The sequence below is a fragment of the Lagenorhynchus albirostris genome, chromosome 15, assembly GCF_949774975.1.
Source record: "Lagenorhynchus albirostris chromosome 15, mLagAlb1.1, whole genome shotgun sequence".
NCBI classification, from domain to species: domain Eukaryota; kingdom Metazoa; phylum Chordata; class Mammalia; order Artiodactyla; family Delphinidae; genus Lagenorhynchus; species Lagenorhynchus albirostris.
In genome coordinates this window covers 83,701,076-83,723,189 of record NC_083109.1, presented here as the reverse complement: position 1 = coordinate 83,723,189, position 22,114 = coordinate 83,701,076, and the positions used below count along the sequence as shown (strand labels likewise).

At 41.2% G+C, this 22,114-nt stretch overlaps 1 protein-coding gene across 3 annotated transcripts; it reads right to left on the bottom strand.

Moving 5' to 3' along the window:
* Nucleotides 1-38: 38 nt before the first annotated feature.
* LOC132505618 (RB-associated KRAB zinc finger protein) lies at nt 39-20,910 on the bottom strand. 3 transcript variants are annotated; one of them, XM_060123775.1, is made up of 5 exons: nt 20,413-20,910; nt 19,353-19,410; nt 8,725-8,851; nt 8,359-8,454; nt 39-4,738 (listed from the first exon to the last, which is right to left on the bottom strand). In XM_060123775.1, exons 2-5 carry the CDS (start codon nt 19,365-19,367, stop codon nt 2,832-2,834), a joined length of 2,145 nt encoding a protein of 714 aa, XP_059979758.1. In that variant the 5' UTR covers nt 19,368-19,410; nt 20,413-20,910; the 3' UTR covers nt 39-2,831. The 3 variants fall into 3 exon arrangements, with proteins under 3 accessions (XP_059979758.1, XP_059979759.1, XP_059979760.1); XM_060123776.1 differs by lacking the exon at nt 20,413-20,910 and having other exon boundaries at nt 8,725-8,944; XM_060123777.1 differs by lacking the exons at nt 8,359-8,454; nt 8,725-8,851.
* Between the last annotated feature and the right edge of the window lie 1,204 nt (nt 20,911-22,114).

Sequence of the window (22,114 nt, the reverse complement as noted above, 5' to 3'; positions counted from 1 at the left end):
CCTCTCCCGTTGTGGAGCACAGGCTCCGGACACGCAGGCTCAGCGGCCATGGCTCACGGGCCCAGCCGCTCTGCGGCATGTGGGATCTTCCCGGACCGGGGCACAAACCCATGTCCCCTGCATCGGCAGGCGGACTCTCAACAACTGCACCACCAGGGAAGCCCAAAGCCCCAAATATTAATACTATCTGGTCCCTCACCAAAAACGTTTACCAAGTCCTCTTCTACGCTCGATTCTGCTGCCATGTATTTGAGTTGCAAATATCTTCTCCCCTCTGTGGTCTGCCTGTTCACTTTCTCAATGGTGGCTTTTTGAGAAACAGAAGTTCTTTAATGTAATATACTCAAATTAACAAGTTTTATTTTATGATTCAGTGCTTTTTGGGTCTTAAGAAAACTGCTTGCTGTAAGGTTATAGTCTTCTTATAGCTTTATTATTTTACATTTCATACTTAAAATTGCACTCCACCTCAATTGATTTTTCTATTTTCTATTAAATTATGAAATTTAAATGATGACAGAGCATTTAGTGGAAAGAACATCCTTTCCCACATTACGATGCATTATTACCTTCACCAAAAGTCAGGTGACTGAATTACATTTGGGTGTTTCTGGAATCTTTATTCTGTTCCACTGGTCAATTTGTTTATCTTTGTGCCATTACCACACTATCATAATTCCTATGGCTTTGTAACAGTTCTTGATATCTGGCACTATAAGTTCTCTAGTTCTGTCTATTCTAGAAGATAGCTTTGACTATTATTGGTCTTTTGAATTCTCACATGAATCTGAGAATTTTCAGTTATAAAAACTTGCTAGGATTTTGATTAAGATTGCATTGAATATATGAATTAATTTGAGGAAAACTGACATCTTTTTAAGATTGTCTTGCAATCCATGAACAGGATATATCCCTCTTACTGTTCTGTAATTCTTTTTTTCCTCTGGATACAATTCTTGAAAATACAGTGTTAGGTAATTTTCCCCCCAGGCACTTAAGGATTTCTGATATCACTGTAAGTGACATTGTTTTAAAACTTTTCATTTTCTGTGTTCGTTGCTGGTATATTAAAAACCAATTTTTGCATAATGACCTTGTATGTGGGGATTCTGCTCAATTTACTCAATTCGAATTATCTGAATATTCCCTAGAATTTCCTATGTATAAAAGCATGTCATCTGCAAATAAAAGTTTTACTTCTTCTAATCCTTAAGCCTTTTCATTCTTTTGCTTCCCTTACTTTCCTGGCTAGGTCCTTCTACACAATACTGAATAAAATTAGTCATAGCAGATAACCTTGTCTCTTTTTTTGATCTTGGGAGAAAACTTTCAATATTTCACCATTTGATATGCTGTTTGTTGTAGTATAAGATACTCTTTAGCCAATAAAGGAAGTTCCTTTCTATCCATAGTTTGCTAAGATCACAAATGGATATTGATTTCACCACGTTTCCTGCATACTAGACTACTTTTCTTCAATGTGATATATTACAGTGATTGGGTTTTTTTTATTATTAAAACACCCTCACATTCCTGGAGTAAGATCCATTTGATCACTGTTTTACCTTTTTTCCAGAAATGGTCTGTTGTGCTAACCTAGGATTTGGTCATGTGACCACTATAAACGAGTTACTGGTGATCATAATGAAATTAGCATGACTGGTTTAGTTTACTCAGGATTTACCCTCCGTGTCTTGTGAATAGTAGATACCTAAACTCTTCCAGCAAGTAAAGAGAGGGAGGACACTGAGGTTAATCAACAAAAAATGTCTGCTAGAAGCTTGCATTAATTTGTTCCAAAATACTGGGACTAAGAGACAATGCACAAAATAATGACACCGTATTCATATCAAATAAAAGCACAGGTAAAATTTCTGAATTACAAAATAGTGGCATACTGCACACTCAAACCTATGGGTTAAAAAACAAGAGTGGTAGGAGAGCTGGGCCTATGTTACAGAGCATGAGCAGTACAGCCATCCTGCACTGAACAGACTAGATTCCAAATCATCTATGCATAGTTTATGAAAATAGTATTTTTAAGTCTTTTTTGCTCAAATGCAGTTGGAAACTTTACAAAAATCACTGGTTCCTCTCTTGATGAAGCACTCATTAAAAACCATTTGTAAATGCCTCTAAAGAACAGAAAACTATGTATTTAACTATTTTATACCTATCAAACATCTCACCAACAATATGTCCTACATTAGTACATTTTGCCATCTTAATACTCAAATAAGAATACTGCCTTTTCACAAATTATTCAAATCCCAACTTGCAGAGTTGCATAGAATTAATCACATTTTGGAAACGTGATAGAAACCGCCATATACATATTTAATGCTACGATCCTCATAATCAACTCCAGAAGATTTTAAAACTTCATTTTCTGCAATGAAGGTTTATTCAGAGCTGATAGTTTCTGATGTCATTCCTTAAAACATCTGATTTTATATCAGAAATATGGCTTTTAGTATAACAATTTCCATGACAATGTATTTTCCACATTCATCACTTTGACAGGTTTCACCTTGGTATGATTCCCTGATATGTGAATACAATTGGAATCCAAAATAAATATTAAATATTTATAGAGTTTCACTCTTGTATAAACTGTCTAGTGTCCAATGAGTTGTAGGGTCTTGCTGAAGGCTTTGCTTCTTGTTGCAGTTTTAAGGATTCTTCTCTATGAAAATTCAGATTAGAATAAATCTAACATCTAAATGCTTTTCCTCATTCAGAAACATGAACTCTCAGACAGTGATATCTGACTCCCAACTGACTTCCCATACTCATTATGTGCAGAGGGTTTTCTAAAATGAGATCTGACTTCAGAGGAGCATTCCCATGTCAAGTACGTTCATATTCCCTCTCCTGTGAATTCTCTGATGGCTATTGAAGGCTGACCTGTGGTGGAACTTTTTCCCACATTCATTACATTCATAGGGCTTCTCTCCTGAATGAGTTCTATAATGCACAGTGAGGTATGACTTCTGAGAAAAGACTTTCCCACATTCGTTACATTCATAGGGCTTCTCTCCTGAATGGCTTCTATAGTGTACGGTGAGGTTTGACATCCGAGAGAAAACTTTCCCACACTTACTACATTCATAGGGCTTCTCTCCTGAATGAATTCTATGATGTATAGTGAGGTAAGACTTCTGAGAGAAGAACTTCCCACATTCATAACACTCGTAGGGTTTCTCTCCTGTGTGGACTCTTTGATGTCTAAAGAGGGATGAGTTATGGGAGAAGGTTTTCCCACATTCGTTACATCCGTAGGGCTTCTCTTCTGAATGACTTCTATAATGTATAGTATAGTATGACAGCTCAGAGAACAATTTCCCACATATGTTACATTCATAGGACTTTTCCCCTTTGGGAAGTGACTGGTGCCCATCAAAGGCTGAATTTTCAAGTAAGGTTTTCCCACATTCACTACATTCATAGGGCTTCTCTCCTAAGTGAGCTGTGTGATGGTTGGTGAGATATGAGAACTTTCCACACTCACTACATTCGTGGGGTTTCTCATCTGTGTGTACTTTCCGATGTCTAATGAAGGCTGAATTTAGATTGAAGGTTTTGCCACATTCATTGCATTCATAGGGCTTCTCTTCTAAATGACTTCTGTAATGGATAGTGAGGTATGACACCCGAGAAAAGAATTTCCCACATTCACTACACTGATAGGGTTTCTCTCCTGTGTGTGTTCTCTGATGTGTAATAAGGGTGGATTTTCGGTAATAGGATTTCCCACATTCATTACACTTATAAAGTTTCTCTCCCGTGTGCGTTCTCTGATGGTCACTGAGGGCTGACTTGCGGGAGAAGGATTTGCCACATTCGTTACATGGATACGGTCTCTCTCCTGAATGGTTTCTCTGGTGTAAGGTGAGATGTGTCTTTTGGCAGAAGGTTTTCCCACATTCATTACATTCATAGGGTTTCTCTCCTGAGTGAGTCCTCAGGTGTTGAGTGAGGTGTAACTTCTGACAGAAGGTTTTTCCACACTCATTGCATTTATAGGGCTTCTCCTCTAAGTGTGATCTCCGATGTACGGTGAGGGTTCCTTTTTGGCTGAAGGATTTCCCACATACGTTACATTCGTAAGGTTTCTCTCCTGTGTGAGCCCTCTGGTGTATAATGAATTTTGACTTTTTACAGAAGGATTTCCCACACTCACTGCATTCAAAGGGCTTCAATTCCATCTGTGATCTCTGGTATACATTAAAACTTGACATCTGGATGAAGTCTGATCCAGAATCATTCCAATCATAGGGCTTCTCCCCCATATAAGCTCTCTTATGAGTAATGAAAACAGCTTCATTGTCTAAGGCTTCTGTGCATTCATTATATTCAAAGGGTTTCTCCAAAATACTAATTTTCTGAATACTTTCTTCATTTTGAGAAAAGGCTTCCCCATTTTGATGAAATTCATAGAGTTTCTCTCCATGAAATGTTTTCCCACATTCACTACACTCATCAGGTTTCTCTCTTGCATAGCTTCCATCACTAATAATTAATTCTGAAGTAGATCCCAAAGTCTTTCCACATGAGACACAATTATGAGACATTAGGTTTGAAGGAACAAGGCTTATTTCCATGTTATAAGTTTTATCAAATGCAACCTCTCTCTCCTCAGTCAGGGTTCTGCTGTTGATAGAAACAGCTTGCCTTGAACATTCATCTTTATTTTCTTGGGCTCTCTCCATCAGGTCATCAACTTTCCAGACTTCTTCTAAAAAGGAATAAAATTAAACAAACCTTGTGAATCTGAACATACCAGTTATAGAATGGGAGCAGTACTCAAGGGCCTACTGTGGGCTTGACTCTGGCTTTAGGGTCTATCTCCACAAATAAAATTATCAGTATATAATCCTCTTTCCCTCTTGATTTGTCATATAAGACAAACAGACAGACATGGGGGGTGGGGGAGGGATGGGGAAGGGATGAGAGCAGGATAGGACTCAGCAGTAGAAGAAAGAGTAAATTCACACTGAACACAAGTACCTTTGTTACTTTACAAATATGTTCAAAACTTTGGTAGGAAACGTGAAATAAACCCAAGAAATGATGAGCAGAGGACAAAGTCACTGAAGGGGTCCCAGACCGAGGCTGAAACGGGAGGACTGAGAGCAAGTGGGATTCGTGGGAAAGCAAGAACAATTACTGGATGTATAATCCTAGGAAATATTCAAGTATGGATTATGTTTGGGAGAAACAGATCACAATGTATATTAAACTATATAATATCACTTCATACCAAGATTAGCATGGTAACATGCTCACTAACCTAGACCCTTCCAAAATCTTTGCCTTTCTGTTCTGCACATAAATCCAAATAAACATTCTAAATGCTCCAATTTCCTCATGTTTAGAGACAGTCCCACAACCAGGGCTCCAACTCCCTTGCCCTGACTTACACTGACCTATAAGGAGAGACCCAGGCACATAAATGTCTGTAAGAAACCTAAGTAGACCAATCTCTCCAGTAAGATCAGCTCTCTGGAGAGTCCTGTGGTCTCCTTTAACACTAAGTGACTTGTCTACAACACAGTGCACAGTGGCTACAAGCACCGGGACCCCAACTCCAATGCGTCATAGGCTGGGGGACCTGGGCAAGTTACTTAACTGTGATGCAGTTTTGCTCACCTGAAATGTGGACAAGAGCTCCTAACACATAGGGCTGGGCAAAGACTATTGATACATTAGTTAGCACATGTTAATGCTTAGAACAGTGACACAAAACAAATGCTCAGTAAGTTTTTCCGTGAATTTTCTTTCAATCTGCTGACTTAAATTTACCAAAACCAGTCATGTTCCTGACATAATACTATAGCTTAAGTCTGAATACAAACAAGAGTTCCCATACTCTCAGGTTTCATTTGGTGTAAAATCTTCAATATCAGATTTCTAAAGTAGCCCCTACAATATCAACTTTTATTTCCATGTATTTTACATGTGTTTGGATCTTTTGAACTATGTTTAGTTGCTCTCATCCACATTCAACACAACACTAACAGTTCTGGGCTCAGAAATCTACAACATCCCTGTGCCCAAATACCAGCAGAAAAAAAAAAAGTTATCCTTTGCCAGTAAAATTTTCATTACCTAGATTCACAATATATATTCAAACTAGCACTGTACTCATCTTCCAAAAACACCCTCTGCTCCAGGAAGCCTGGGCACTGCCCTGCTCAAGCCCAACCACAAGTCTGCACATGCTCTTGTTCACTCAACCTGACTTCCAGCCTGGTATGTACTCAAAACCTAGCTATGTTTCAGGAGAAGCCTTAAAATATTTATAAAGTCTCTTTCCAACTTTTTGAAGCTCTCCTTCCCTTAAATTTTAAAATAGCCTTAACACAAAGTTATATATCATGTATTTGATTATGAACATTCCGTTTGAAAGCTAATTTTAAACTAGTTCATGCAGCTGTGCTCTCCTTTCCTAACTCAAACCTCTGCTTGTCAAAAGTATGACCACACTTGCTATTTTTTTTAATCTGTCCAATAGAAATTAAAGTAGTAGTTTCTAATCTGAATCAAATGGGGTGCTTTCAGGTTAGACTCTAACCCCCAGCAGTTTTTTCAGAATCCACAGTTCAGAATAAATTCTCTCTCAAAAGAAGCTCCTCAGTGAGCAAATGGAGTATCTTCTACATGTTACGCAGAAAAACAGAGTACTAAGACCCTTCCTTTTTGTAGGGTTATAATTCAGGTCGAGAAAGGAGCTTAAGCGACAAACACTTGCCATTACACATCAGAGTGCACAATCCTGTGCTAACAACCACTACGTGGAGGGGCCATGAAGAGAAAGGAAAGACTGGATGAAGAGCGAGAAATGAGGGAAACTTCAAGCAGGAGCTGAACTTTCAAGGTCAAATTTAAAGGATAAAGTTCTAGAGATTCTGTTGGACAACAATGTGAATACAGTTAACACCACTAAACTGTTCACTTAAAAATGGTTAAAATGGTAAATTTTATGGGTTTTTTTTTTTCCAAACTACAACTAAGGAAGGAAAGAAGGGAGAACAGAGGGAAAGAAGATGTATCATCTGGGAGAGCAGAGGGACAACTAAGCAGGGACAACTCTGCTTAGTTTGAATGGAAGACATTTAGAAATCTAGACTAAATGGCATTTGACAAGAGTTGGGGGAAACAGGACATTCATTTTGATACATAACATTGCACCACACTGTGGGGGATTGAGGAGAACTTAAATTCTACTTAAGAAGAAACAGAATAGTTATAGGCTTATCTTCTGAGCCTAGTGATAAAATCAACTGTATGTTTCAAAAACAGATTTTGCAATTTCCAAATAGGATTCACTGTAATCCAAGTACGTATGAGAAAATACTGTTTACACCAATGTCAAAAGAAACTGAGAATATGCAGAAAAATTTTAAGGCATTTCATAAAAGACAAAAACAGGAACAAGGCAGAAAAGACAAGTACAACGTAATAAATTAAGGGACTTGGGGAAGATGCACAGAATTCGTGGTTTGGAAAGGTCAGTTTATCATCAGATGTGCTAAGGAAGAAGGAAGTGCACGATCCTTCCTGTGCTACTGTTCTGTCAGGTAAGAGTTAAAAGAGGCTACAGGTTACAGATGTTGGGTATCAATTTGGATGAGCAACATAAATAAAAAAGTCTTCAAAGTTGAGGCTAGATGAACCCTTTTATGGGATACAAAGACCAAAGAAGTGGAAGACAGGTCCTAGGGCCTCCTGAGGAGGCCAGAGAAGAATGGGAATTCACTGATGAAATAAACTCCTCCTGAACATCTGCTGCCGACACAGGGATGGGCAGACAGACGGGACAGGAAGGAGCACTTGGGAAAGAGGACGGACCAACTCGTGCTCTGTCACCGAGGATGGGCTTCAGGGACAGTGACCAGTGCACCCACGGCGAGGAGGGGACGACCCACAAGCGTAGGGAGGGGACCACGCTGGGTGTCTGAGGGCCTAGAGGGGGGCGTGAAACTGGGGTGGAACACAAACCGGAGGCGTTTCACAGCAAGGAAGGAAAGAAAATGGAAGATAAAAAGAATGACCAGGAAAGTCTCCAGTTAACTTTTCTGTCAGACTTTTGAGTGCCTGAAAACAAAGGAATTCTGTGATAATAGGGAGGTTAGTCACGGACAGTATGAGAGGAAGAGGGAGTGAATGCACCCTCAGTCCTAGAAGACGCGGAAATCCTGTAAAATGTAAGGCCGGTGCAAAATCAGAAAGGGAGCGTGCACATACATGGTGGAGGGCAAGTGCTACTGGTGTCAGGAGGTGAGATTTAGGGCATCTGTGGTCACTCCAGAGGACCGGAGCGACCATTTACAAATTCACACTCCACCACCTCACCTGGGTGAAACTGCCGTGGGAACTCGCCATCTGCTACCCAAGGCTCCTCTCCCTGCTCCAACTTGAGGATCACGTTCGGTTTGGTGCTGTCGTACCCTGTGGATGAGAAAGAGCCAACTTGGACCTGCTGCTCGGCTCTGGGTCTCTGAGTAGAAGGTGCTGCCTCAGAGGCCAAAAAATAAAGTGTCTATTTTGCACCTAATCAAAATCAGAACCTTTTGATCGATAAGCAAATAAACAAATACTTTATCTGGTGCCCAGAAAAAAATTAAACAGTCTCATCACTGATTTCTTCGAAGTCAAGCATAAAATCCTTAAACTGGAAGCCCCCGCAGAGAAGCAACTCAGAAAGCAGGCTCTCCTCACCCACGGAGACCAGATGGCTGTAGTTCTCCAGCATCACATCCCTGTAGGTTGTCTTCTCATCAGGGTCCAGCTGCTGCCACTCCTCCTGAGTGAAGTCCACGGCCACGTCCGTGAATGACACTGGCCCCTGCAATGGCACCGTGATGGGAACTGGGTGACGTGGAGAAGACTTATGGGAACAAGAGCTCACCCAGCTCACCGGGAAAGTCAACTACGGACCCTGAAAAATCTCACTGTTGTTACAGATCGTGGGAGGAAAACAAGCCATATTAGAAACACACTGCCTTTGGGTTCCTTAATGTGTCAAACAAACGAACCAGCCAAAAAGCCTCTCAAACCAAAAAAAAAGAGCTCCAATTTTGCAACTGAAGTATCTGAGTTCTGGGGACATAAGTTAATGAACCACCACTCCGGCTCTCACTCAAAGAGTTTACAGCCCGGCGAGGAGACACTGGCTAAGTGAACACAGACGTTTCTCTCCTTGTTGCTCTCTTCAGCAGCCTCTGCTGGCTGGGCCCCCTCCCCCTACCTCCTCATGCTGGCGCGGCCCAGGACTCGGGCCATCCCGGTTCAACTCTTTCATCCTCTGGCCCCTCCATTCTTACAGCCAGCTACCTGGACCCATCTGCTTGGCTAAGTTTTCTAGTACTTCCTTCAAGCGGTATCTCAAACATCTCATTGTGGCAGCAAAATCTGTTGCTTGAAAGACTGCCTGAGGTATTATCAGAGTGACACACACAAGGTGGAGCATGGTCTAACACGAGAGAAGTAAACTGCTTTAATTTTATGTTGGCAGGCTAGGCTCCGCAGGCTCAGCTGGGTGTGCTACAGGATTCAGGGGAGAGAAGAGGACGCAGTGTAAAAAGTACCCATGGCAAAACCTGCAGCAGCACCAATATTTAAGAGGTTGGCACAGGGCAGAGACCAAGAAGGCACTTTCTTGAGGGCAGCTTTTGGACAGGAAGAGTTGCCTCTAATTCAAGAGAGTAAACGAACATAGGCAAGTATTGGGTTGGCCAAAATGTTCGTTCAGGAAACCCAAACAAGCATTTTGGCCAACCCAATACTTTCCTGCCTCAAAGACAAGACAAAAACCCAAAAAGCCCAATTCAAAGAAATATAAAAGTAGTGTTCTCATGAGAGCACGGGAACACAGAAGTTACCAACAGCAGGAATGTTTCTGAGGAAATTCTTGATTTATCGAGTAGAGCAGATGAGAAACCAGGACCACGGAACACACTCACACAGGGGCAGAGGCGGGACTGCAGCAAAAGTGACAGCAGGCTCGCCACCAGAGCCCTGGAAAATCTCCAGGCCCATCAAGAGGGCCTAGGGTTCCTGCAGCAGTAGAGTGACTGGTTGACAGAGGAATGACTCACACAATCGACCAAGCAGCTTGAGAGGCTTCCTGTTCTCACTGCACAGAGCAGCCAGATCCACTCAGACTGTGTCGACAGCCCCTGGCCGTGGGCTCGGGGGACAGAGATGGAGCCGGGACCCCTGCAATGAGGGTGATCACACATTCACTGTCCAAACGGAAAACTGCTGTCTGGGACGAAGGATAAACCTGACAGGACACCAGGAAAGGAGGTGCAACCCAAGACTATGTCAGGCACGTCTGGACAAAAAGCCAACTGTTTCCATGTTGGACATGGACGTTTCTCCTAAAGCAATTCTTAAAAGACTACTCTCACCATAAAGCACCTGAGCAACTTAACCTTGTCTGCCGACTTGCCACCAGTTCAAAATGCAGTGGTGCCCACAGGTTCTGTGCATCAGAAGACACAGTTGACAAAGAATAAGGGAGATCACGGAATGGGAGAAAATATTTGCAAATCACGTATCTGCTAAGGGGTCGGTATCTAAAATATATATAAGGAAGCCATAAACAAGATGAAAAGACAACCCTCAGAATGGGAGAAAATATTTGCAAATGAAGCAGCTGACAAGGGATTAAAAGCAGCTCATGCAGCTCAATATCAAAAAAACAAACAACCCAATCAAAAAATGGGTGGAAGAACACATGAAAACATGCTCAACATCACTAGTTATTAGAGAAATGCAAGTCAAAACTACAATGAGGTATCACCTCACACCGGTCAGAATGGCCATCATCAAAAAATCTACAAACGGTAAATGCTGGAGGGCTTCCCTGGTGGCGCAGTGGTTAAGAATCTGCCTGTCAATGTAGGGGACATGGGTTCGAGCCCTGGGCCGGGAAGATCCCACATGCTGCAGAGCAACTAAGCCCATACGCCACAACTACTGAGCCTGCGCTCTAGAGCTCACAAGCCACAACTACAGAATCCCGTGCACCTAGAGCCTGTGCTCCGCAAGAGAAGCTACCGCAACCAAGAATAGCCCCCATTCACCGCAACTAGAGAAAGCCTGCGCACAGCAATGAAGACCCAATGCAGCCAAAAATAAATAAATTAAATAAATTAAAAAAAAACAAAAATAAATGCTAGAGAGGATGTGGAGAAAAAGGAACCCTCTTACACTGTTGGTGGGAATGTAAATTGATACAGCCACTATGGAGAACAGTATGGAGGTTCCTTAAAAACTAAAAATAGAACTACCATATGACCCAGTAATCCCACTCTTGGGCATATACCTGGAGAAAACCATAATTCAAAAAGATACATGCACCCCAATGTTCATTGCAGCACTATTTACAACAGCGAGAACATTGAAGTAACCTAAATGTTCATCAACAGAGGAATGGATAAAGAAGATGTGGTACATATATACAATGGAATATTACTCAGCCATAAAAAAGAACAAAATTGTGCCATTTGCAGAGACGTGGATGGACCTAGAGACTGCCAGACAGAGTGAAGTCAGAAAGAGAAAAACAAGTATCATATGATATCACTTATATGTAGAATCTAGAAAAATGATACAGATGAACTTATTTGCAAAGCAGAAAGAGAGACACAGATGTAAAGAATGTATGGATACCAAGGGGGTAGGGGGCAATAAGATGAATTGGGAGGTTAGGATTGACACATATACACTACTATGTATAAAATATATAACTAATGAGAACCTACTGTATATCACAGGGAACTCTACTCAACGCTCTGTGGTAACCTAAATGGGAAGGAAATCCAAAAAACGGGATATGTGTATACGTACAGCTGATTCACTTTGCTGTACAGCTGAAACTAACACAACACTGTAAATTTATACTCCAATAAAAATTAATTTAAAAAAATTTAGAATATACAGAGAACTCCTAAAACTCAACAACAAAAACAACAGTTTTAAAACAAAGTGAAATAAATAAAATAAAATTTTGAAAAATGGGCAAAGCATTTGAATAGACATTTCTCCAAATAAGTTTTACAAATGACCAATAAGCATATGAAAAAGATCTTGAACATCACTAATAATTAGGGAAATGAAAATCAAAACTATGAGATACCACCTCATACCCATTAGGACGGCTACTATAAAAAAACCGAGAAAATTACAAGTGTTGGAGAAATTGGAACCCTTGTGCACTGTTAGTGAAAATGTAAAATGGTGCAGCTGCTGTGCAAAACAGCATGGTGGGTCCTCAAAAAATGAAAAACAGAATTAACATATGATCTAGCAATTCCACTTCTGGGTCTATACCCCCCAAAAATGAAAGCAAAGACTTAAAGAGGTATCTGTATACCTAGGTTCACAGCAGCATTATTCACAATAGCTAAAATGTGGGAATAACCCAAGTGTCCATCGATGGACAAATGGTTAACAAAATGTAATATACATACACAGTGGAGTATGATTCAGCCTTAAAAAGGCAGGAAATTCTGACATCTGCTACCACATGAATGAATTTTAAGGACATTAAGCGGAGTGAAATGAGCTTAATGGAAGGACAAATACTGTAGGATTCTGCTTAAATGAGGTATTTAGTCAAAATACTAGAGACAGAGAGTAAAATGGTGGTTGCCATGGGCTGGGGAGGGAGAAATGGGAAGTTACTGTTTACTGGGGGCAGAGTGTCAGTTCTGGAAGATGAGAAACACTCTCGAGGTGGATGGTGGTGATGACTGCACAACATTATGAATGGCCTTAATACCACTCTACTGTACACTTAAAAATGGTTAGGATGGGTGGGAGACGCAAGAGGGAGGAGATATGGGGATATATGTATCCGTATAGCTGATTCATTTTGTTATAAAGCAGAAACTAACACACCCTTGTAAAGCAATTATACTCCAATAAAGATGTTAAAGGAAAAAAAAAAAGGTTAGGATACTAAATTTATGTTATGTGTATTTTACCACAATAAAAAAAACTGGAAGGAAAAAAAAATGCAGTGATGCCTCTCTAATTACACACCCCTACCCACTCCCTTACAGAGCTTCTGCAGCCATTCCCTCCACAAAGGAAAGAAGAATGAAATGGGGTCATGGGTTGAGTATGTTCAATTAGTTATTAGTAATTCTCTCAAAAAGTGAAATTTAAAAATTAAGAATCATCAGCTAATTGAGAAAACAACATAAATACAGGATAAGCATCAGGATGAACAACTCAACAATGACTGAACCAAATTCACAAAGGAAACAACTTGCATTTGTGTCTACTGATTTATATTTTTTAATAAATTAAGCAGGATATTGCTTCCAGAAAATGAGAACATTCTGCTAAGAAAAAGCCACTGGAGAATACTTAGAAATTAAAGACTGAATTGTTGAATTTTTAAAAAATCCTCAAGTAAGAAGCTTGAATAATAAATGGGACATAGAATAGATAACTTAGGAAATCTCTCTGAAAACAAGAAATTGAAATGATGAAATTTTGAGATATTGAAGCCAGATCCAACAGATTCAACATTTTCAGAAAGAGATGATAGACGATGAACAAAAAATCATCAAAGGCAGAATGGAAAATGATTCCTGAGGTGAAGATCATAAAAATAAATAAGCAAACAAAACAAAACAAAGCATCATCAAAAGGGACCATATAATCTGCAAAGAAAAATACTGGGGAAACAGATCAAGAAATTTCCTGATAAAACATCCAAAATTTAAAAATTTGAGGGAACTCCCTGGTGGTCCAATGGTTGGGACGTGGCGCTTTTGCTACGGGGGCCTGGGTTCAATCCCTGGTTGGGGAGCTGGCATCTCGCAAGCTGCACAGCCAAAAAAAAAGAAAAAGAAAAGGGGGAAGGGGGAATCCTAAAAAGTTACAGAGTGAGTGAAAAAAATACACTAGTTACCCTGGAAACTGACATTCTAATTCTCAACCAAGAGGAAACAATGGAGAATGCCCACAACTTTTAAGGAAAAAGGATTTTGAACCTAGAACTGTACACCAAGCCAAACTATCATTTAAGTCTAAAGACACTATAAAGGTATTTTCAGAAAAGCAAGACAATTTTTGTTGAAGAAAACAGTTTCCTTAAAACAGTCAGTGACAAACTCCTCCGAAACCCGAGAGTTCCAACAAAGACGAACATGGGGATGTAGAAACCTCACGGAATGACCAGCAAAATGGGTTCTCAGTTGTTGGAAGGAGCACTTGTTGGGACTGTAAACATTTAACTTGTATTTTGGAAAGGAACTGCTCAGTAAACATATTCTATTATCCTACTGTTTATAAAGGGATTTCACCCACTGGTACAGCCACATCTGTGCAGGTCTCACAGCTGAGATTCCCCAAGAGAGCCTAAGATTATCCCAAGGTAAGCCAAATGAGCTTTAACATCACCTATAGGAAGTAATAACCTTCTGGGTTAAGGCAGTCCAGAAGGCAAGAAGTGGCAGGGGTTAGAAGACTGACCAACCAAGCAAATAAATTAAATTACATATCAATATTGCTTCTATTGACACAAGTATCCAAAATGAAATATTAGCAAACAAAATCCAATACCACATTGAAAAGAAAATATGTAATTACCTAAACAGGACTTACTCCAAGCATGTAGACTGGTTTAATATTTGGAAATCCATTAATACAATATGCCATTATAATATAACTAAGAAGAAAAATCTTACATTTCCGAAGATGACGAAAAGACCTCTGACAATATTCAAACGCATACCTAATTAAAAATTTATAAAATCATCAAGAAAATAGGAATTGATGGATACTTCACCAACATGAATATACCTATGTATACACATACTCATACCCTAATGTGCACAGTACGTGTGATACATATACACACGGGTACATACATACACTTTTTTGAGTCCAGACACAAACACATATCTATGCTTCAGTCCTCTTAGTTCTAAAGTCAGGACTTACTTAATGGGTAAACAATAGACGCATTCTCACAAAGATTAGAAACAAGGCAAAATGTTCATTATCTCCAATCAGAGAAAACAATTAAAGGCCTAATAAGCAATAAGAAAAAGTGGAACTATTTCTATTCACAGATGATATACCATACCTAGAAAACTCAAAGAATCAACAATGGAACCAAATCAATAAAAAGAATGCTGTTAGGTCACAATATATAGTTAACACACACAAAGACAACAGCCCTCACTATGTAAAAAAGAGTAAAAAGATGTAATTCAAGTGTACACACAGTTTACAATAGCAACAGAAAAAAACTCTTAATAAGAAATATACAAAATCTATACTAGAAAATTTTTAAAACACTCCTGAAAGACAGAAAAGTAGACCTGAGCAAATGGAATGATTCTCCTTGTTCTTGAACACACTGTGAAGCACAATAAAAGGAGGCATGCCTTCACCAAGATGTATCAAAATCAAATGGCTAAAAACTAGTGATAAAAAATAAAGAAATAAAGACACGTTATATACAGAGGAACAAAGATGAGGATGACATCACATTTCTCTTGGAATCAATGTAAGCAAGAAGCCAGTGGAGGAACACATTTAAAGTACTGGAGGATATAAAAAACAGCAATAATCTCTTTAAAAGTGAAGGCAAAATAAAGATATTTTCAGACATACAAGAGCCATAAGAATTCATTATCAACTAGAAGAAATGTTAACGAAAGTCCTTCAGGCAGAAGGAAAATGACAGCAGATAAAAATGTGGATCTACACAACAGAATGAAGCACCAGAAATGGTAACTATGTATTTTCTTTCATTATTTAAATCTCTTTAAAAGATTAATTAAAAATGACAATGTATCAGGAATTCCCTGGTGGTCCAGTGGTTAGAACTCAGAACTTTAACTGCAGGGGCCCATGTTCAATCCCTGGTCGGGGAACTGAGATCCCACTAGTCACTCGGTTTGACAAAAAAAACAAACAAACAACAACAAAAAACCCAATGTATTGTGGGATTGGTATTACCTCTAAAAATAAAATGCAACAACAGTATAAAGACCAAGATGGGAAAAATGGAACTGTAGCTAAGTGATCAGGCATATTACTTGAAGATAAACTATAATAAATTAAAGCTACATACTATAAACACTAAAGCACCCACTAAAATAACAAGTGTTATGGCTAATAACCCAACAAAGGATATAAAATGGAATCACAAAAAAGTCAATCAAACAGAAGGAAGACAAAGAAGATGGGACAAATAGAAAATAAAGACAACAGACTATGACCTAACTGGTTGTATCAATATTCACTTTACAAGTAAATAGTCTAAACACTCCAATTAATAGACAGAAATTATCAAATTGGATAAAAAAAAAGAAGACCTAACTATATGCTGTCTACAGCACTGTACTTCACATATAAAGATGCAAATAGGTTAAAAGTAAAAGGACAGAATAAGACATTGCACACCAACACTACTCAAAAGAAAGCTGGAATGGCTTTATAAGTATCAGAGATTCCATTTCACCGCACAGACCATTACCAGGATAAAGGAGGCCAATTCACAACAACAAAGTGGTTAATTAATCAAGAGGACCTAATAATCTTAAATGGTTAGGTATCTTCTCACAAAATTCATGAAGCAAAAACTGACAGAATTGCAAGGAGAAACAGACAAAACACAATCGCAGGAGATTTCAATTCCCCCTCTCTCACGACTCATGGGACAAGTCGGCAGAAGGTTAGCAAGGATATGGTGCACCTGCCAAACATTCCCAACTTGATGTTACTGACATTTAGAGAACACTCCACCCACCGAGAGCAGAACAGGCACCCTTCTCAAGTGCACGTGGAGCTTCTCTGAGAGAGACCTATTCTGGGTCATAAATCTTAAAAGAGTCATTATTTATGTAGTGTTCCTGCCAAAAAATCACCATCTAAATCTATGAAAAAACATCGGGGAAACATAAATTCAAAGAATTCTACAAAATAATTGGCCTGTATTCTTCAATTACTATAATGGCATTAAGAAACTATTCCATATTAAACAGACTTAAAAAGCATGAAAACTAAATGCAATTCATAATTCCGGACTGTGTCCTCCATCAAAAATTAAAAATTGCTATAAAGAAATTACTGGGAAAACTGACAAAACTGGAAGTTGGATGACTGGATGAACTGTAGATTAAAGTATTATATCAAGGGGACTTCCCTGGTGGTCCAGTGGTAAAGAATCCACCTTACAATGCAGGGGACGTGGGTTCGATCCCTGGTCAGGGAACTAAGACCCCACATGCCGCAGGGCAACTAAACCCACGCACCACAAGTACTCAGCTCGGGCGCCTCAACTAGAGCCCTCGTGCCGCAAAGTGCAGAGCCCACAAGCTCTGGAAAAGGAGCGCTACAGCTAGAGAGCCGACACGCCCTGAAGCCAGTGCGCCACAACTAGAGAAGAGAAAAACCCCATGCCACAACTAGAGAGAAGCCCACGCGCCACAACAAAGAGCCCACTCACCACAACTAAGACCTGATGCAGCCAAAAATAAGTAATAAATAAATAACAATAAAGTATTATATCAGGAATTTGCCTGGTGGTCCAGTGTGTAAGACTCCCAATGCAGGGGGCCTGGGGTCGATCCCTGGTTGGGGAATAGATCCTGCATGCATGCCGCAACTAAGAAGCCTGCATGCTGCAACTCAGAGTCTGCATGCTGCAACTAAGACATGGCACAGCCAAAATGAATAAATTTTAAAAATTCTTTGAAAAAATAAAGTATTATATCATTGTGAAATTTCCTGAATTCAGTTACCTCTGGCAAGCATACATAAGAAAATATTCTTGATCTTAGGAGATACAACTGAGACATTACAGGGTAAAGGGGCATGACACACTCTCAAATGGTTCAGAAAAAAATATGTTAAAGTTAAAACAATTGCAATGCAGTCAACACAATTCAAGGCTAATCAACTGCAACATATGGGCTCTATCTGTATCCTCATTGAAAAGAAAAAAACTGAAAAACATGTAGAAAATTGTGAAACTTTGAACACTGATATTAAGAAAAAATGGTATTGTGGGTTATCCCCACCCACTTTTTAAAAAGACTCATTATTGTTTAAAGATACATACAGAAATACAAGTGAATTTTTTCTAAAGGGTTTTTAAATGAATATTTATTTTTAATTAATTTTATTTATTTATTTATGGCTGTGTTGGGTCTTCGTTGCTGCATACAGGCTTTCTCTAGTTGCGGTGCGTGGGCTTCTCATTGCGGTGGCTTCTCCTGTTGTGGAGCATGGGCTCTAGGCACGCAGGCTTCAGTAGTTGTGGCACAAAGGCTCAGGAGTTGTGGCTCGGGGGCTCTAGAGCACAGGCTCAGTAGCTGTGGCGCACGGGCTTAGTTGTTCTGTGGCATGTGGAATCTTCCTGGACTAGGGCTCAAACCCGTGTCCCCTGCACTGGCAGGCGGATTCTTAACCACTGTGCCACCAGGGAAGTCCCAAATTAATTTTTTTTAAAGCCAAGAAAAGGGAGACTCCATGAGTTTGGCAGTAACAGATGTCAAAGGCAGATGGATGGTCAGGAGAGGTAAGGACCTGAAAATGTCCACTGGATTTGATTATAATTAGGTCACTGCTAATCTTTACCAACAGATTCAGGAGAGTGGTAAGGATAAAACCAAGACACCAAGAATTAAAATGGGAATGGGAAGTGAAAACACCTTACTGGAGAATATCTGTCTGTACTGTGTGCTGTACAACCCCCCAAAAACACACTAACAGAAATATCTGAAGGATGAGAAGACCATTCCATGACTTAGGTTTTAGCCTTGGACTAAATAGTAAAAATATAAACAGGTCTACTTGGATCACAATATTTTGGAGCCTTGAAAAATCACATGCACCAAGTTCCCGTTGGGCAGCAGGCCCACTGCTAAGATAAACAATAAGTCTAAGTCATATACTGAAATGATTTGATGCCTGTTATTAGGAGAGCTATCCACAATTATTTCAACTTCAACAAACAAATTTTTCCAGGTCTTAGGAAATCTTTGAAACCCACAAGTAACAAAAATGCTTTCTTCTTATAGTCAACACAAATCACACGATGGATGGTATCTTCCTTTTTCTATAACTGTCAAGAACATGAGTCATATTTGCAGCTCAATTCCAGTAGCCTTAAAGCATCATACTACCTATACGTGTGAACCTGACAACAACTAGGTGCCACCCTGACTCTGTAACAACTGTATTTTATGTGATAATGTCTTTTACCTATTTCTACCTTCACGTTTTAAAATGTGGATCCTTATACACCTCCTAAAATGCATTACAAAACGAAGTGGGGGAATACATACACCGACAGGAAAACTCACCTGGGATTCATTCATTTTCTGCTCCTCTTGGAAAAATTGTAGACTGTAAACGGTGGACCTAGAGGAAGGGAAGCAAGTAACTGAAGTGCTGAGTAACCTGACCTGCCCAGGCAGGAACCTCCTGCATCAGGACCATCAAAGAAAGTCCAATAAAATGACACCCTATGAACATTCAAGAGGCTAAAAGGGTCCTACAAGAGAAACACACACCTGTACCTTTCCAACACCAACATGATCAAGTTACTCTCATTGGTGAATATGAACGACTGTTTCAAAGAGTTAAATTAAAAATGCAAATAAAAAAAATTTTCCTGTGACACTACTTAAGTATTTTCTTATTGCCTCTTTGAATTGATTAAAATCAAAGATTCCACAGTAAGGGAGAATGTAAGCTCTCAAAAGTGGGATAAACATGCATCAAGGCACCGCACTGTTTGTAAATCATCTGACTCAATTTGGTTACCGCTGCACTTCTGAGTGTTTTATTATGAAACTGACTTTAAGTGGACAGAACACCTGCCCTAGGAGTTTGGAGTCCTGTTAGCGACCCCACATGCACACCCGGTGAGGATCTGGGACAAGTCACCTCCCTTCTCAGGCCCAATCTCTTCCTTCCTCAAGCGAGGCAGCAGAACAGAAGCCTTGCAGACTCATCCTGCACTAACTACACTGTGCGACTCCACAGGGCACAACCCACGGGGGCAGCGGACGCTTAGATTAGACAACCAAGGTGCTGATGGGCCTTGAGAGACACGTGCGAGATGCCGAGACGGCGACAGGAGGACAAGGAGGATCGGGGTTGGACGGAGGGGTGGACGCGCCACGTCCCGGCCGAGCCTGCGGCCCCTGCTCCCCCAGGACACCGGGTGCTCACAAGTCCCAGGGGAGCCCCATCCGGAGCAGCCGGCCCTGCCCTCCAGCCCGGCCCATCCACCTCGGGGAAGCGCTCAAACCCTCCCGGTCGCTCTCCCGCGGGGCCCGGGGCGGGCTACCCCAAGTCCCGCTCTCCAACGGCCGCAGGGTCCACAACCGCCTGCAGGCCCGCAGACGCAACACCTACCCCGTCGACACTAGCTGGCCGGCTCCGGGCTCCCGAGGCTCCGGTCCGGGGGCTGCTCCTCCGGCGCGCTCCTCTCACGGATCACTCCGCCTCCCGAAGCCACTGGGCCAGAGAAGCCGGCTCTGGGCCTACGGCACAAGCTACCTTCAGGCCCACGTCCCTCCCGGGACCTCGCTGTGCCGCGCGCTGCAGACTGCCTGGCACTGCGCCGCCGCCGCCGCCGCCGCCGCCGCCGCCGCCCGGCCGGCCCCTCCGGCCCAGCCCGCGGGCTCCGGAGCTCGCGCTCGGGGGTCCTCGTTCCAGCCTCTGCCCAGCCCACGCGAACCCTCGCCCACACAGCCCGCGCCCTCTGGGTGCCGGCCGGGCCAGACGGCGTCCACTCCTTCAGGTCCCGGAACCCTCGCCCGCCGGAGGCCACAGCCTGGGAACGAAAGCAAGCGGTGACCTGGGCACGGATAGGAAACAAGAGCGGCGCGGCGCAGCGCCGGTGCGCGTGCGCGAACACGCACACAGGGTGAGGCGCACTAGCGCAGGAGGACGCCGGAAGTCCGCCTGCCAAGGCCCGCCCCGGAGAGCAAGACAAATACCAGAACTCTATTTCCCAGAAGTCTCCGCGCCGTCAAGTTAGGGAACGTCTTAAATATCTCCATCTCATCTGGCGGTGAAGAGGTGCTGTGGTGAGAAGTTGGGCTTCCTGGACCAGGGACTCAAATTTCCCCTTACTTTAAGGGAACGTCTGTTATGTCACCGCTTCTCGAGGACTCTTACCTGTGTCCTGGTGCGCTAATCTTTTCCTTACCTTGAATGGTTAAGTCTTAGAATAAGTGTCCACAGACAACTGATAAATAAGGGAAAGGAGTTTATCATGTTAGCTTACTATCATAGTGAGCTATTTAATCAAAATATTAGTGAATAGAACTTAGCGTTAACATAATAGAGTATTAGCCTAGGATACCTTCCTCCCCCTCATAGGGAAAAAGAAACATAGGCTTTCCAAACCACTTTTAATTCGTGAAAACTGTAGAAAAAATCGTAAAATACAGAATTGAAAGAAGAAAATTACCCATACCTTTACTTCCTGAAGAGGATTATGTGTGTGGAAAAAAAATTGTGTGTTTCAATGGACAACTAAGCATTATTTGGAGGACATCGCTCTGCGTTGATTTCAGCCCTCTCTTTGTCTTTGAGCTGTTTTACACGTCTTCGAAGGTTGTAGGTAACATGGAATTCTGTCCACTTGGTAGGAAGTTCAGTTGACTCGCCAAACCCCTACCCAGGAAGAATCCAATTTTACCTTAATTTCTTTATTTACATATTCATTTCAGTAGTCCTGATCTGTAATGTGTCTGTTTCTCAGATTCTCTTTTGAACCGGTTATAACAGCTGCAGTTTCCCTCTTGAATGAAATAAAATACTTAGCCTGTGCTCATTTTTATATCTGTATGAGAGTCATGATCTCACCCTTATTTTCTTTTTAAGATTTATTATTTATTTATTTATTTTATTTACCTTTGGCTGCGTCAGGTCTTAGTTGCAGCAGGTGGGCTCTTTGTTGTGGAGCTTGGGCTTCTCTCTACTTGTGGTGCGTGGGCTTCTCTCTACTTGTGGCGGGCTGGTTTTCTCTCTTTAGTTGTGGCGCACGGGCTCCAGGGCACGTGAGCTCTGTAGCTTGCGGCATTCGGGCTCTAGCTGAAGTGCGAAA